The 19231-nt window shown below is 36.7% G+C and overlaps 1 protein-coding gene across 4 annotated transcripts in view; it reads right to left on the bottom strand.

Moving 5' to 3' along the window:
* The window catches only part of LOC140231322 (tropomyosin-like), a 54362-nt gene that overhangs the window by 18353 nt on the left and 16778 nt on the right, over positions 1-19231 (bottom strand). For 3 of the 4 annotated variants that reach the window (XM_072311473.1, XM_072311471.1, XM_072311474.1), the window contains 6 exons: positions 14426-14559; positions 8775-8820; positions 4268-4339; positions 2903-2973; positions 2387-2525; positions 993-1062 (listed from right to left, as the gene is read on the bottom strand). In XM_072311473.1, the coding sequence (XP_072167574.1) occupies positions 993-1062; positions 2387-2525; positions 2903-2973; positions 4268-4339; positions 8775-8820; positions 14426-14559 (532 nt within the window). Of the gene's footprint in view, positions 1-992; positions 1063-2386; positions 2526-2902; positions 2974-3744; positions 3817-4267; positions 4340-8774; positions 8821-14425; positions 14560-19231 lie in introns of all 4 variants that reach the window. The other variant, XM_072311472.1, reaches the window with a different exon arrangement.

Genomic DNA, 19231 nt, shown 5'->3' with positions numbered 1-19231 from the left:
ATGTTTCTACTTGACACTATTATCGCCTATAGTCCTAGAAATAAAAGACATTTATAGCAATTTCAGTCAAGCCAGAAAGTAATACAATCCATGTCTGATGAATACCTATTGTTCCTATATGAATAACCAACCATGATTAATCACAATAATCAGCATGAGCTACAATTCAATTACTACACATAGGCAGCCACAACACAATTCCAAAATTGTGATGCATGATTTTCTCCACCAGAGATCGATAAAACAAATTCTGGATCCAATTAAATCAACATCTATTGATTTTATCCTCTCCCTTTTGTCTTTAAAAAAAAGTTTCATTCATACATGGATATGCATCACTTTGCTGACTCTCATAAGAATAATTCTGAGGAGGAAAACGCAAAAATGACCACATAACAATGGCTGAGAGCATGGAGAACATGATTGAATTCCACCTAATATATAATTATATGAACATTTCTAGTCCCTACAGAAAACTCTTTCTGTGTTCTCATCCTTTTCAGAATCCTTTTCAGAGAACTTGTTAATCACAGTAAATGATGAACACCAAGGAAACTGAATGACTTACATGACATCACTTTGCCCCCCCCCCCCCAAAAAAAAAAGAAGAATAAATTACAAATACCAAGAAATCCTTAAAGAATGCAATATGAAGTGATAAAGATACTACCTGTACATACTTCATTTTGTGCCATATTGCACAGCAATTCATTGTTTACAGCCTATACTACATCTTGCAAGTTACGGATGAAAGCATACCTTGCAGAAAGACATTATATGCCACATGATTTCTCTGCAGTAAAGGAAACTAATTGTTAGCTTTGGATTTCGCATCCCAAAATTTGAAGATTACGTGTTGCTATCAGAGACACTGCTGATTTGGCATGCTCAGACTGTAAAGTAAGATTTCAATCATGTTACCCCAGTTCTGCTCTCAAACCACTGTGCTCTGGAGGTGCCTACATGTGGCACACACACAGTCGACCTCTCACCTTCCAAGGTGTCTACTTGATGCTGTAGAGACTTGACTTGGCCCTCGGCTCCCTCGGCACGGTTGCTGGCCTGTCACCCAGCAAGAAATGGGAGAAAGAATCATTATAATCATCATTATCATCTATTCATTTAGCCATTCATACAAAAAATTCTTCACTGTCACCTGGTGGCAAGTGAGCCCTCATGTGTCACTCCCTATCAAATAATAACGGTGTTCGTGTAAGCAAAGCTGACGATTCAAAATTATCAATAAAACAATAGATAGGAAATTATTCAGATGCATCCATCACAACAGTTATATGTAATACATACAAAATTTGAAATTCAAAACAACATGTATATTATCTACAGAGTAACCACACTCAACAGGATATTATAATAGAAGGAGAAAGTGACAGGAAGCATAATAGGGAAGGTATTCCAATAAAGGAGACAGAATGGTAGAGAGAGAGAAAGAAAGACAGGGAGAGATAAATATACAAATTCTAAACCATACACTGTAACCTTTAGCACAAAACTGCAGAATTGCTGGAGACAAGTGACTATCACTTGTGACTATCACTTGTGTTCTTCCAATTAGATTAATTAATTTCAATTAGATATCTTTCTCCTTTTTTTTTTTCTTTTTTTTTTTGGGGGGGGGGGGAGGTTGTAACAAGCAGAGGATCCATACGATCAAAAGAAAGAACTCAGCAACAGAAAGAAGAAAAACCTTTTAGAGAAACTAGAAAAGTTAACCATCATGTCTAAACCCTATCTGAAGCAGTACACCCCAGATGAGTAATTACACCAACTGCCTATCAAAATAGTCCCTTGCCACTCAGATGAGGTGTCTATTCAAAAGTCCTGACACATAATGCAGAACACTCATGCAGGAGGTTCAGTTGGGAAACTCGTCCGCCCACCATGGTAGATTTTGAAGCTCACTTGCTAAAAACTAACAAACTAAATGCTCTCCTTCAGGAGTACGGAAGTCTGGTTTACCAGCATATTTGATCTTGCGTAAAGTAACTTCACCGTATGATCGGAGGTATTTTGTTGCATCATTGTACCTATTGTTTCTATGATTACTATGTTATTATGTACCACTACCATCATCACCAAAACCACCACCACTACTAAAACTTGTTATCATCACTAATAAGAGGCCCTGCTGGTGTCATGGGAAACTATTCCCCTCTGCTATCGGGGGGGGGGGGGGGGGGGGGGTGTCACCAATCCTAAATTGTGTGGGCAGATGGCACCATGGGATGGGGAAACCTGTGATTTGCAACTCCTGTGCTACATATATAAAGCATCCATTATGCATTGATAGCGTATCACACGGTGAGCATTACAACAAACATCAATAAGTCTACATCATTTCAGAGAATTGTGCAAAGGGGTAGCAAACCTCATCCAGGCTGTCCCTAAGTTGCTTGATTTGTCCTTCGTATTTCTCCTCACGCTCTGTTGCCTCCCTGTCCTGGGCCTCCAGTGACTTGCAGTTATTCCTCAGGGTGGTGATCTCATCTGTCAGTGCAGCAACTTTGCTATAGATACGACAAAAAAAAGGCAGCAAGAAAACAACTCATTTAATGAACAATATACATAAGGCCACCAACACGTTAAGCCCTTTAGGTGATGGTACACAGAAAACAGTCACCGTTATCTACTGACGAAAACCAGCGAGCATTAGACGTTGTCACGAAGATGAAGGCAGCCAACTTTTATCTTGGGATGGACATCTTTACCATAGATTGTCTCTAAGGTTCTCAAAAGGTAATACTGTCAATATGCAGCACATTATGGGAGAGTCCCTGTGAGAAGATAATGCCTTTGTGAAATACATGTACACCTGTATATGATTAATCAAACTCCTGAAGAGAATTTCTTAGAGACTTGCACTGCCAGGCTTATTGTGGCTTACCTCTCGAGCTCTGTGTTCTTGGTCTCAGCTACCTCAAGCTGTTGCTCAGTCATCTGCAGCTTACGTTGGGACTGGTGGGAATAAATGCATCCACACAAAACATTACTCGGCCTTGGATGCAACATCTTTGTTGTTATACTAACCTCTTGACCACTTCATTTGTTCATCTCCATACCACATCATGAATTTATAAAATATCACATGTAAATCTTGACGTTTTGTGTTGCACATGGAATCCAAAATGTCATATGTATGCTTCTTTTGACAAGCATATTAATCAGTCTCCAGGAATAATGTTATGTTTCAGATTGAACAACATAAAGACATTGAAATTCTCTGCAAAGTCAGAAAAAAATACTTTCAAATTTGGTTAATACTTTCTTTTCTCACATAATTCTCTATTATCTCTCAAGTATAGTTTGAAGGTGTTAGCTTGTGGAATATCGACCACCAGAAAATGATGCCTTTTTTTATCATTCAACGAAACTAGACTTTCTGACAGACTTCAGATAATACCAAATTGTGACATTCCAATGCTAATCTGCAAATAAGGAACAATTTGGTAAACTAATTTTTCAACTTATGTTATAGTTTCCCTCTCACTAACCATACCAATAACAATGACATAAAATTTAAATGACATGGTTATTATGCTCATGAGTGTACAGATTATGTTCCTGCACACGTATGTTTGATCACATTCTGACTAAGAATAAGAAAATAAATGACAACACGGTTATCTTGTACATGACAAAGAAAGGAAATCTTGTACACATCTATCAAAAGAAAGATTTAAAAGAAATGTGTACTCATCAAAACAAAGAATAGTGGAAGAAATTTACCTCTGCGTGTAATCTGTCCAGTTCTTCTACTCTATGTCTATCCTGTTTAAGTTGCTCCTCTAACTCACACACCTTTTAATGGGAAACCGTGGCGCATGCAACATTGGAAGATATTGAAAGAGCAGAAACAGAATATCAAGATGGGGGAAAAAAAATCAATCACATTATCAATATCACAAGATGAAAGTGAGTGCTAAACCCAGAGAGCACGAGTGGATGTCTTTGATACGTCACTGGTTTCAGTTCTCTTCAAAGATGAAAAGGTACCACTTCACAATTCATCTCCCATTACACACATCTGGAAAGTGTGATTTAAAGTCATAAGATTTCCCTCATGTGTCATCACCATGCTTGAATACTGAATAATAATTTCCCAAATCATTTGTCAGCATTCTTCCACTTTCGACTCGCAACTATCGACATGACTTCTTAATTTTGACAAAAAACGCTCAGCACTTGTGCTCTTCCGGTGTGTAGCACCCAACTTGGCCTTGTGGCATGCAATGTTGCATACAACTGGTACCTCATCGTATTTGTGGTCAGCCTCTTCCTGGAGTTGTTTGCTTGAGGACAGCTGGCCTTCAAGGTCTGTGATCTGCAGCATGGCCGCAGAAGTTTGGAAGGTGAGCCACCAGGGCCAAGGAAAGTTTAGGAAAGGGGATTGAGGGTGTGAAGTATTGGGCATTGTGTGAGGAACAGAATAAGGGTAGAGCAGGAAAGAGTAATGCCAATGAACAGTGAAAGGTATGAGAAAAGGATACATTTTGTAGACAACACAAATTTACAGAAGACAATGACAGAGGACAGAGAGTAATAAGAAAGATTACAGTCAGGAACACAGAATAGGAGAGTTGAGGAAGATGTTTGTAATATGAAAAGGCAGTGGATGCATTTTACCCATACAAGATGGGCATTATTATTGTAGAAGATTCAGACAAAATGTATCCATGGCAAAGAAGGTATTTTGCATTGAATTTTAGGAATGTAGCCCAGAAATAGGATTGTGTCATTTTTATAGTATGTGATAGTGCAGCGCAAATATATAGACATGACAGAGACAAAGAACAAATGTGATAAGAAGATAAAGCAGAAAAAGGGGATAAGTAAAGGGTGAAGGTAGACACATTAAAGAAAGAAGTAGCAGAGAGAGAAAATTATAAGTAATATTCTGCATCATAAGATATTCTATTGGTACAGTAGCATGTTATTCCAATTAGAATACCTTTCCACTAATTTATTTGATATCAGAATAGTTCTTAAATTTAAGTGATTCATTTTCTGATTCACACTTGGGTTGCCCTGAAACAGTTCACTTTTCTTAATCATGTAGTGACAAATCAATGGAATGAATAATGTGAGCACCTTTTATAGTATCAGACAGAAAGTAATATGGTCTTCCAAATGACTGCCAAATTAGAGCACTCCACATATGAAACCATAATTCAATTTTCATCATCATGACACTGCTGTCATTGTAATTATGCATCAATATTTGATAATCAACATTTTCTTGGTGCATTGTATTTATATTTCAATCTTCATGCATGCATCTTTATTATCTTCCTGTGTGCGCATCAAAAGAATGTCCTTTACTTTTTGTTTTTAGTTTGAAGTCACTTACCAACATTTCATTGCATTTCGCTTTAAGGGATTGTAAAGTTTTGATTAAGACTGAACTTCAGATTTCTAAAATTTTGGGGTGAGATAAAGCCAAACCTCTTATGAAATATTAAAGATCATGTAATTCCATGAGGGATTCAATGTTTATTTGATGAAAATTGGTTTAGAAATGGCTAAGATATCCGAAACTGAGCAATCCTAATAATAGGTGGGACCCAACTTTCACTAGGATTTGTTTTACTTTGTTTTTGGATGTCTCCACCGTTCCAAAACCGATTTTCATCATATACACTTTGATTCCTCTTTAGAATGGCATGCTATGTATTAATTCATAAGTTGTTTCTTGATAATTGAAGAAAGTTAAAAGCCCAATCCTCATCTCCATAAATACTATACTATATCTATAATGTAATATTTTTTAGTAGGAATTCAGATTTGTTCTCATGAAATGCACAGGTGTATAAGTGTAGATATTGAGGTTTGTTGAAAAAATTGGAAATCAAAATTTTCAGGTGATTTTGATACAATGAAAAAGTAAAATGTGTATAGACTTTGTAAGAAAAAATAAATCTGAAATCAGATTTAAATCTACAGAATATCATGCCTGTGTATTATGTTTGCACTGGTAGGAGTTTCAAAGGACTTAATAGCTGATAATGTCCAATGTTAAACAAACCTATGTAGCAGACTACTTTACTTTGTGAAAGCTACAAACACAGGCAAAATGGGTAAGCAAAAGTCAGGCAATCAAATTCTTGTTGATTGTTAGTAGTGATATGAGAACACAAATGATTGTAGATTCAGGCTCGCAATTGCTGAAGTGATAAAATTATGTTGGATAAAAAGGATGCTGTGAATGTAACATTTATGTATTTCTGATTCAACATTTGTTAAATGACACAATATAAACAGGTAAGAGACCTCTCATATTCTTAAAAATCAAGCTGTTCTATATCAAATTGATATTTCAGGAATACCACATGTACTATACAGATGTGGATAATGCCTAATGGGGGTCTTGCTTCTTCTTTTTTTTTTTCAAACTGAAATTACATCTTTGTGTTTGCCATTAAGTCTCTATTCTGTTTGGTACTTTGGTACCTTCAATGAACTATAAAAACTGTTATTGGTCATCAGCAGTGGACTGTTTCATATCAGTTTACCTTTTGAAACACTGCTGAGTTCCAACATTTTTTCAATTGGTTACTTTGTTATTGTTCCTCATCAAGCTCCAAAGCTACATGTTTCCTTTCTAAATGAAAACTATTTGTTTTTGTTGTTGTTTTTTCCTCTCTCTCTCTCTCTCTGTGAAAGTGACTGTAGGATAAAATGCAATAACCGAAACACACGGCAAAAGATGACAGGAGTCGTTAAATGAAAGGAGTTGGTTAGAAGAAGGTGTGGGTTAGAAGTGTGGGAAAGTCATGGAAGTCTGGGGGAGGACAAGTGAAGGAACTTCAGCAGCATGCCGCAGATCAAGACAAACATTTGTTGCAACAAATGCCACAACACGCTCATGAGGCATTCATTATTAGTTCATGTTTGAACACACTGATATCCACATCAGTGGCTCATGCATTAACTCCATGGAGAACTACAATACTTCATGAGACGATGTACGATTCTTAATACAATTGTAATTCACGTGTACAGTCCACATCAAAACATTCATACCATCTGATGAGGCAATGTCATAAATCACACGATTAAGATGGCCCGTGCATGTTAGCCTATATACAAATTGTACCAGTACTTTCATCATGAACACTGAAGCTATAGGCCTGGATAAGACAAAAATGCATTGTATTCATATTCAATCAAGTAACCATAACAAGATTATACCCAGAGTAAACACACACTAGTGACAGTTTTGAATCAAGCACTGAAAAGCTGCTGATGTATATTTCAGTTTTGAATCACCAAAAAATGTTGAGGATGACAAAATGATTGACAGTTAAGAGCAAAGTTGACCGAGACCAGATATCACAGTGTATGAAATTGCTGATTCATATGCCATCATCAATGATACCAGTTGTTGGAATGCATAATAGTCATCACTAAGAAGACATGTCTGAAACTCACAGACCTTCCAAATGTACGAGTTCTTTGTTATCATGTATGGAAAGAAACATCATACAGTATTTCATCACTTCTTCAACCACTAAATTTAGATAGCATCTTTTAAGGCTGTCAGGTCTGCCTGTTAAAGGAACATACAGCCTTCACTTCTTGATTAAGACAACCATACATATATTAGTGACATGAAAGACATGAAACATTGACAATTCATGCTATTTAATCAATTTCATGAAATTTATTATTTCTAATATTTACGATGTATGGCAACTTGTGTATCAGTTGCAATCATGCTATTTATTATGACAGCATGTTTCTGATATTGCTACAATGGCATTATCCTTCATGCATCAAATAATGTTAATGTTGATTGTCATTCCCACTTCACTTGCACAAGCTTACAATGCCTTAACCCTACATCTAAAGATCAAAAATAGTTACAAAAACTTGTTGTACACTGTTCTGAGAGTCTGATTGTAATGTATGTAGGACAAATCTCAGTGTAGCATAAAAATGTTTTTAAAAATCTTATCAATCGCATTGCATGTGATACATCATTGCAGATGGCACCCCTATGAAGATAGAATTCAGAAATCCAATATTAAAGACAATAGCCTCTGTATATCCCACTCTTTGTGCATCCAGCAAGGAGACTACTAACACATTTTGTCTATTGGGAACATAATGTATTGCCATCATATCAAATGAATACTGGTGTAATCTGAACAATAAGCCTGCTGATTGGCGACTACTATTTCGAGACCATTTTGGTAGAGAAATTGAGCAGACTATAATATTACATATGAAATCCAAACCAAGTTTGTAAAAAATTGGTTGTTGGTGGTAAACACTCGCATGTTCATCCCTTGTCTGGACCGAAAGTCTTAAATTAGACATGCATTATGCACTATAAAAAAATGAATGAAGCAACAAGGCCTTTATCAAAGGTAATTATCACATATGCTATGGAAGATGGATATGAGTGCATCCACAGTATATGTGAGACTATTTCATTATGACACTATACAGAATACAAGTTCAGTTTCTCAATTATGTGTAGGGTGTTCAAGCAATATTCCAAGCAATAATGCTTTAAAATGATGTCTCTTGCAAGACTATCACACAAAATTTTGTGATACTTTGGGGGTGGTTTTCTGCAGCCTGACAGGATCTGCAATTCAAGTTTGATTTCAGCACAAGTACTAATTGTGCAGACATATTATTATCAGGTCCCCCCCCCCCCCATGCAAAATTAACGGTGTGTATGGAAATAAAAAAAAAAAAGGGGGGGAAGTCCAACATGTTTTGCTGCACGCTCTCACACTTATACTTACCTTGTCATCATCACTGGCGCTGCGGGTCTCAAGTACTTTCCTTGCTCTGTGAAAAGGAAAAAAAAGACAAAAGGGTAAAATCAAATTTTTCAAAATGCCGATGAAAAAAAAAAAAAAAAAATGTTGTCGTGCCCGTCCATACCCTTTTTGAGTTGCCACATCAACTTTTCTTATACTTTTTGGACCACCAAACAACACTCACTTACATACAAATGTGTAGTATGCAGCCGCTTCAGGTCAGAAATATAGCATGAACCTAACATATTACTCTTCTCCAACAACTGGGAATGGAAAACTATTTAACTTGGCCTAAGAATCCTATTAAACATTTTGAAAATGTTTCACAACGTAAGTTTTAAAGCTCATACTCTATTCAAGTCATCAGGAAAATGAACACTGACCTATCCAGTACTTTTTTTTTTTTTTAATCTATGTAAGGACAAATCAGTACACACTGTAACTATGTTGTTAGATAATTTGGAATCGGGTGACCTTATATTACATTGATACCAATACAAAACCAACAGCCTTCCCTTCAAGTTTGTAGCTTTTGAAATGATATATCGGCTTTCATCATAACACAGTTTCAAGGTTTGGAGGCTTTTTAAGTGAAGTGTAAGCTTTGTTTTAATGTTGGCCCCATCATATTTATGGTTTACAAAAAAGATAAAAGAACTACATTTTGTATCTGTGCATACCAGTATGATCTTGGAATTAACCGACATGGAGGTCATCCCATTCCCAAGTTAAGAAATTTTTGATGGACTTTAAAGTGACAAAAAGTTAGAGCCATTTCATAGTATGATTGCAAAAGAGAAACTGAACATTATATTTAGTTGTCATCAAGAAAATGTATTCAATGTTAGAGATAGTACAAGCACCATATATCTGTTTCAGAATAAAACAATGCAGGTACACTGTATGTGTCTCCAAGGACAGGATTAAGTGATGATTTCTTATTCTCACTTCCTCAATTAGGCAAAACTAGACCAGAGGATAGAGGAGAAGAGACCTCAATTGTACTTTATAACCCTCTTAGGCCTACATGCCACATTCATTACCTGTTCAAAGGTTTGTGTGTGAAATTTGTGCACATTTAACTCATTGGCACATAATGTGTTAAAATTCACAACTGGTTTAATACCATTACCATGCCTGTGAATGCGAGAAACCTTATCAAGTGTCCTATTAAACAAAATTTAGTATGCAATAAAATACAACATATGGAGACTGAATGTAAGACGACATAATGTTGAGACAACATGGATTTCCCCAGTAGTGTTAAGAGAAGCTCTGCAGGTCTACATGTTGCATGCAGTTTGACTTAGCCCATATTACTCAAGCCCCATTCATCCTCAATCTGCTTTGTTTCATTTCAAATTGAATGCAACTATGACTGAGTTGTCTGTACGGCACAGCATTCTATAGCCATGACTCATCACAGCCATGTAGACACAGTGATTCCACACACAATGAGGCACAGAAAAGAGGTGTACAAGTTGTTGTATGTGTTTGTGCTTGAGGTTGTCTGCATGTTGGCGGTACAAGGTCACTGCAACCGTTACCTTTTTGATTTAAAACGTACATACACTGTACACTAGCAGGAAGCTTGTAATACAAAATGTTGTAGTTTTACCATGCTCAGAATAATAGTATTCTTTTGACTTTCAGACAACTTGGGTAATTCACTTTGCACACACTATCACATGTAATCATGATAACATTTATGTAAATAAAGATATTGCAGGAATCTTATGCATTGGAGATGTCCTAATTACATAGGCATCAAAGCATCTGTTTCTGTGCAATATCTGTTTCCGTACAATACTATTAAATAAAATTGATTCTTTTGCTTGAGAGGGATAAAAAATCAGTCATGTCAAGCTAGTTTTGACAGAACTTTAAATATTTAATTTCTACAGTTTACTTTCTAACTGTGGAACCTGGCTAATCAATCTCAAAGCAATGCACTGAGTACAATCTGCACTTTAAATTTTGATAGTTTATCCAGTGTATGTTTTTTTTTTTTTTTTTTTTGGGGGGGGGGGGGAAATTTATGGATTTCCTTCTACCTAATTCATTAGATACCAAAACAATAGACCATCTAATGTACATCTCCTCTTGCTCAGTCAATGAAAACCTGCAATGTAAGTCCAAATATCCTCCTGAAATGCATTAATGACAAAATGGATGGTTGTTACATTACCAACTTCTCTCTTTGCCTTTATTTACTGTGTCTTCCTTTATCCTTGTCAGTTCTTCATCTGTTACAATGTCTAGTTTACATTAGACACCAGAAATTTTGGCATGCATGGAACTTTCACAAATTTTACAAGGAGCCAGAAATTTTGGCATGCATGGAACTTTCACAAATTTTACAAGGAGCCAAGATTTGTGAAAATAAAATGCATGTGGAAGTTGAACAAGCCCCTGCATTACTAGCACCTGTATATGTGTAGTAAACTATAATTTTTTCAGTCGGCAATTTGTGAAAATGTCATGCCACAATTGTTTTTGATTTTCCAACAATCCTTCACTCTGTCATGTCTTCATATTTCATGTCGTCCACAATAAACAACATAAAATAAAATGAAAAACCTATAAACCAAGCCAATCTACCCCAGACCATTCCTTCTCCTATTTCACATGCAGGCATAGTATATGAACCAGGAACACATAAAAAGTAGCTTTCACTGATTTCTATGGTGAGAGGCCAATACAATATGGCTGAAATAATACATTACAGTTGAATGGTTTGATAACAATGACAGCAAGACCATCAACCCCACCTCCTCCCCCTCCCCCTCCCCTCCCCAGTCCCAATAACATTGCTTCTCAGTCTCCTATGTGCTGGCCAACCAAAACTGATGATGGCAATGTCCATGGTGTAAACAGCACACCTCTACTAATGATATGAACGTTCAAGGCAATATTGGATTACGCATCCCTGCAGTGTATGGATATCACTGGTGCACGAGCACCGCTCCAAATTAAACACCGCATGCATGAAGGCTGAAGTAACATCAGCCTCTCACACACAGCTATATACAAGAATGCAAGGGATGTCGTACGTCTGCAGGTAATACAGTCTGACAGTAATATGTTTTCATCAAGAACTATATGCTGGAAATCATTAGTTCTCTTGAAGACTTTAGGATTTTATATTCTTGAGAAGCACATAATGAATTTAAAGATATTTCAAATCAATATACCACAATAACAGACAGCTGATCAGACAAAATCTCAAGGACTGATCATTGACAATTTCTCTGGGTAAATCCAGGCAGGTTCTACTGACAACGAGTGTTTAATAGGGATATGTGCAGGCACCCACGACTCCCCATTCAAGTATCTGATTGCACTCATGGTAGCCTGTGTTTGATTGACCATTAGAACATCTCTCTTTGTGGCTTGTCAGCTCAACTTATACAGCATGAACCATACATCTTGACAATCAGGCTACAGGGGAATGCAAACTACAGGCTGGGTCACTACCCAGTAGACCAGAATTTACTGGGCCTGGAGTGCTAGAATCAAGTTTCACTTTCCACAAACAGTTGACACTCTTCATTTCAGAGTCTACCCTTTCACCTTTCAACACTAACGGGTCAAACAACAAGTTCTATTCCTCTGAAAGCTGAGTCAATTCAATTTCATGTCTATGCATTCAGATAAAAGAAAACATTTTATTCAATGACGTTAGTTTTACATACTCAGACACACAGTACAATATCTATGTTATCTGAGAGTTTCCCTGACTTAATTTGAACACTATAGCTTTAAAAACACACACTGAATAATTCTTAGAAAATAAGCATTGTATCATTCTTCACAAGATATCCATATTAATCAAATTGATATTTATGGACAGATGAAATGAAATCAAAATCAGAAAAATATCTTTCATTCAAATAGGACGGCTTAGTGTAAATTTAATAGATAAACTGGCAAGTATGAAGTACAGCAGTATATTGATTCCTGAAGTTAAAGTCTTTGGGATATCCATACAGTACCTATGACCTCTGATCATCAAGGTCCTCGAATAAAGAACTTCAACCAAGATTCTTTTGATGTATGTTTGCTTTATCCCCTTGCACATCAAATACAACCTTTTGTGGGGTTCTATACAGAACATCAATGGTGGAAAAGAGACATATATACGTACACACTGTTTGCTTCAAAATGTAATAGAACAGCGTTTCCCATTTGAGTATGATTGTGTGCATGTGTGCGAATCTACAAGGTCTGCCTGAAAGATTTCAATGGATAATGGGGAGGGTGGGTAGAAAGAGGGAAGGCAAATCAGCGGGTCTGTCTGAATGAAACCCCCATACACACAGAGACTACAATAGTATGCCATAGAGATTAGACAGGCCAACTGTAAACTGCTAGCCAAACAGGGGCCATCTTCACTTCTTCATATGATCAGAGAACACACTTACCACCTATACAGAACTGTTGGCTGTTTGTTGGATGGCAAGTAGGCCACTCCCTTCACGCAACGCAAAATCTCAGGTTATCTCCAACACGTGTGGTATATACATTGTACAAGCTGTAAGCCGCTTTAGCTACATGTATATACACCCAGGCTGTGAGATACTGGTATTTCTTTCGTCACTTTACTACACTGACGTTCAGGCTCAAGATACTCTAGTAACACTCTAACTAGTTTTATCATTTATGTAGATGCCACATGTGTTTTTGTTTTTGTTTTATATATAAAAAAGTTATTCAAATTAGTCAATGTCTTGAAAAAGTTTCCAGCACTTGATTGTCAGCTGTATGAGAGACTCTGAGGCTATCAAAATCAAATCAAATAAAATTTCCTGACTACATACCAGGTACACTGTCTATACTCGGAAAAAGAAAAAAAAATAATAAGATAAATTTATAAATAGACAGAAAAAAAATACAGAAAATCAAAATTGGTGAAACAATGTTAGTATATCATGACAAGGCATTCAGAGAAGTGCACTATATAGTAGCCACTCACTACGTCTTGTACAATTTGCACAGGTGAGCTTTGTACTTAATAAACTACAAGTGGCAAGCATTAGTCACATGTTTTCTATGTAGGCCAAGCATCAAGTCTGGATGACATTTGTGTGGGGTACATGTGTAGCTAATGCCTGCCATGATTGTGTCCTGCTTGTTTGCCCTTCTATTTATCAACCTTGAATAGTTTTGCAAACAGGTGATAGGCATGGTCAAGAATCGCTTCCCCTAAATTACTGATTAGAAACCCCAATAACTTCTGTCAGTTTTGTACTACACATAACTTAACACCACTCGAGGCTACAAATCTTTGTCTGGGTATTTTTTACATCTTAACATAGTGTGTCTTTCAAATTAAATGATTATCGATGTACAATAGAACTACATGTCTACGAGTCATATTCATGACATGACTCATATCAAATTAACATAGACAGAGGCAGACCAAATGTTCCATGGTTGGACCAATGGACGGCCCACACTGATTCAAAAACATTCTCTTAAGATCTAATAATGCTTGTACACATTCAAAAGTATCTCAGTAGTTGAAAAGTGATAAACTTCAGATACATTATTCCATCTTTTCACAGATGTTGGTAGATCAATCAAGGAAAATACAAGCTATGAACTATGCATCACTTTGACACTTGACTCACCTTAAGTTTTCATCTGCCTCAACCTCAATGGTTTCTAGCTTTTTCCTTGTTTCTCCTAGTGCCTCTTCTTGTTTGCCATTATCTTCTTCAAGGAGGATGATTTTACTGTTAAGGTTCTTCACTTCAGCTTCTGCCTGTATTTTGAAGGGGAGGGGAGCACACATTAGAATGTCAAATTATTAAGTATAAAATCAATTTTCATTATGACAACACTGTTATCTGGTAAAATCTGAAATGTCTAACTTTGTATGTACCTTTAGGAATAGAAATTTATTTTCTCATGCTGCCTAAATAATTCCAAAGCAGAGAAATAAAACACAGTTTGCATGGCAAATTACAGCCGCATTTAGTCAAACAGATCACAATTAGAAAAAAAGGGAATTTGAAGTTTTACTTTCGATAATGAAACAGTAAAAGAGAATATAGTTTCTTTCTAAGCTATCTGTTATATATGGTCATATTTTGAAGAAAGCTTAGGGGGAAAATACAATCTGAGCTAATACTTGCAGAATGTCAAAAAAAGTTTCCACATTGCAGATGTCTTTTGAATGCACTTCAGTCCCTTTAAACCTGTGCATGATCACATTATCAAAATTCCTTCACTCTGCACATACGTCTTCTGCACGAAGAAGCCTGTACACATACAGACACACAATGCACACACCCATAATGTATACAAAAATGAACATCATGGCATTCAGATTCACCTTCCCTCTCTCTGACAAACTCCACAAGCACTAAGTGTTCTACAGTCACTTCATAAGCAAAAAACAAACAAACAAAATAAAACTAAAACAATACAACACTTTGATTTAAGCATTTGTGTGGGTGCAAATTCACTCTGTTTCCATGTGGGAAGGTCATAATTTCTGTCTTACTTCTTTGCCATCAAACACATGTGATCTAAACAAATCAAGTGTCTGTAGCATACAATCCAGTGCTCACAATGTGAAATCTATGATACATTTCAGTTAAACTATTTTTGATGACAAAATGCTCTTTAATAGTTTGAGCCCTGGATACAGCACCATTATATCATAGACCCCCTGCCTTTTTAATGTTATTATTGAATCTGTTACTAATACTGCGTCATACCCTTATCCATATGCCTAAAATAGCTATTCTGTTCTTTCTAAGAACCCCAGATTTGCACAGAAATCTTAATATTGGCTATGAAACAAATCTAAAGCAGACTGGGGTGATAGAAGTTTACATTAGTTTGGGTTGTTGGTCCACTTTACTGTGTAAACATCTATATTTTTGTGTGATTAATTTCTAGCGCTCAAAAAACATATTCGCAGGTTCTTGAATTCACGCTGCACAATTGTCAACCCATTCAAATTGTGCAGAGAACCAGGTTTTAGAATTCGTGCTAGCCAAAAATACCATGAATTGCGCAAAAATAAATGTACCGCCAACATTTGTACTTTTACAGTACAACCTGTACAGTGTCAAATAGGCTGAACTGGTTCCTTGATAATGAGTATGCAGTCCCACAACTTCAGGGACCTCCTGGGTATCCACACAACCTGTTTGTAAAGACCACTGACTCTGAGTCCACCAGTTGAACCTATGTACGAACACATACAATGTACAGGAACAATTCATAACAATCATTCCCCCCCCCCCCCCCACCATCTGTCCATATTACATTGCACATTTAAGTTCTGCATGAGAATAAAGAAATTACAAATGAATCATTTTGTGAATTCCACACAAACATGAAATATTAGAGATATCATCATACTAGGTCAAACAAGTTCATACGCTCCATCCGATTCAAATGTCAGGGAATTACTCCACAGAGAAATTTATAATGAACACTTTTATATACTATATATTATATACCCTGGGTTTAACCTCTACTATGCATACACCCTTGTCCTGAGGAAAAGAAAGCTGTCAGCTGCTAAAACAATCCTCAGCGTCGTAAATGGTGACTCAGTTGCTTCCTGCTCAAGTTCACTGCCAGCACCATGACATTGTCTGATGAGACTCAGACACCTAACTGGGGAAAGAATTAATGTTTCAAAGCACTCTCCAGGATGTCATTCATCCTTCCCTCCCTTACCAAGTCCACATAGACCAACCTAGCACACAATCAATCACATCACCTGCTTTAACTGTCTCTTGATTTCTGACCATATTTCCTTTCTTCATGGTTGGAATGTTGAACTTCTTTGCTTTCCAAACTATCGGCATCAATACACATTGCATCATTTCCTAAAATTCCATACACATCCTTCAGAGTTTCATAGAACCGTGTTTCATCCTTGCAAACTGGTCAACAATATTTTCTCACCTGCTACATGCTATAGAGGTTCTCTTGCCAAAATCTGCTTGGGAATTCACATTGTTTACGATATATCATTTGTGACCAAGTTGGACAAACCTTCAGCAAGCTGTAGAAATATAGTGGAAATTTTTTGGAACAGTAATGTATACATGCATTATTATTTAAGTTGGAATTCATTTCATGGATTGAAAGTGGTCCACTGGCTGTAGGCAATATGCAAATATAACAAACTTAACAATCTAGTCAGTGATTTCATACAACGGTCTGTATATGCCACGTTACAGGCATTATTTGTTGTGCAAAGCAAGCCTTTGGCAAGTTTTCATGTAAGCAGAAACAACTTTTATTAAAGAGGCATAATAAAAAAAAAGTGTTTTATGCACTTGTAAGTCTATTGGAAATCAAGTCACAGGTATGAGGACACATACATTTGAACATGAACAGTTCCCATTCAGCTAATTTTTGCCAGATACATGTGTACATGTATCATCCATGCCCCTTTTCAGTGAATATTTAGTAATTTGTCTCTAACTTCAGATGCAGATCATCAACTGGAGATTCCAAATATTCAAGCCAGTGCTTGCCCATTGCCTGAATAGACAACTTCAGTGGTGGAGAGTTTTCAACACAATTTGTGTTGAGAATGTGTGAAGTACTTAAATGTCAGGCACAGCTTCTAACCTATCCATGATAACTTTACACCCAAGGTGATTGAAAGAAGTTACCATATGGGGTCCAATTTAAAAATGCATGGACAGCAGTATCACACAGTTATCTGAATCTGGCATTACAACTGTACATGAAGGACCTTACCCCCAGTTACAGGTCCAGACCAACGTTAATATGCTCCCTGCCTACTGATACTAGTACTAGTAGTGTACCTTCCATACCCAGTACACAGTGTGTGTACCAGTAGTATACAAATTGCATTCACATTTATTAGGTACGGTACCTGTAGTCATATTGTTAAAAGGAACAACAATATTGGCAGCACATTACAATGATTTCATAGGGCATAATTATAGTTCTCCCATCTTTCATGTGAACACTGTATATAAAGCATATTAATTGTAATGGATCATTCATACAGATGTAAATTGTGCTTCATAGTTCATTAGCATCTGCCTGCAGCTGGCTTCAGGCACATTGAAATCCACATGATCACACATAATGTACAACCAAATATTAAATTGAAGACCCTGAATGAGAGAGCATGGTCAAATTTGGAAATTACACTTTGTGCACATTTTTAATGACTTGACAGAAGTCAGACATCTTCTGACCCATTTAACTACAATTTCAAAGATCAATATAAGTATCAGGCAGAGCTCTGTCTTTCTCAACCTTTCTCTTTGTGTGCTCTACATACAAAATATAAAACTTCAAATGTCATGACACATAATTTTTAACCATCTTCTTCCATCAGTAGAATGCTCCTGGTCATGGCTTTAGCTAAAACATATTTTTAAATTCGTGCTGGACCAGTCAGATACTGCGACAGATGCTAGGTACAGAGCTGGTTCTGCTTCAGGTTCAGATGCACAAAGCGTGGATTGTGACACAGCACCCTAGATTATGTTCTTGGCCCTCCTGCATGTTCAAGGCAATTGCACTTGGCACAATGCAAGACTATTTACCAGTGTGTGTACACGTGTGTGTCAACCTTAGACTAGTACACAATGGACCAGTTGTAGTGAAGTAAACCTTGTGCACAGAGCTTTCTCTGTCACTACTGTAGACATCCTTCCCGACAATTATGACAATTATATAACAAAAAACAAGACTCCATCAAACGCTAGACTGCAGTCATCAACTTTTTAATACAATCATCACTCTTCAAAGAAACGTACAACCTACTGGACAGATTTAGACTATAGTACCAGTATATCTTCAAAACAATTACAATTGTACCATTACCATGGCCCACAAAGGCTCATGCATGACCACTGCCAATTTTGTAGTGCAAAAGCAGACACGATAATACCAGACAGAATGCTACATGTATGTTAACATTGTACAATACATACACAATAAAAACGAAGAAATTAGAACAATACTTTGGCAAATGAAATATTTTGGTTTAAACAAGGGACTACTGTAATGAACATATTTTAGTTTAAAAATTTGATTACTGCATATTGTACACTGTATCTGGCAAGCTAAAATCGCACTTCTAGTTTCAGCATTTTTCTCATTTTCATAAGCATTTTTCTCATTTTCATAAGCAAGACTCAATATAAAATAAACCAGAACAGTTAGCTGCTCTGTTGCATTGACACCTTGGAACACATATCACTGAAGTACACTTGATATATTTTGCAATCCTGTCTCTTGATCAGTGCATCAGACTGCTGCTGTCGTTCGGGGGCAAAGGTCATTTAGGGAAATTTGAAGCAACTTAGGAGGACAAACACACCTCCTATTTCCTGCAGCAGAACACGCCTGTGTCAATACTGGCGTTGGCAGAAAACTGTCAATATGTGTAATTACAGTACAAATTCATGTAGTGT

This window comes from Diadema setosum, chromosome 7, assembly GCF_964275005.1.
Source record: "Diadema setosum chromosome 7, eeDiaSeto1, whole genome shotgun sequence".
In the NCBI taxonomy this organism is placed as follows: domain Eukaryota; kingdom Metazoa; phylum Echinodermata; class Echinoidea; order Diadematoida; family Diadematidae; genus Diadema; species Diadema setosum.
Note: the sequence above shows the minus strand (reverse complement) of the source record. Positions and strands in the feature narration are given on the sequence as shown.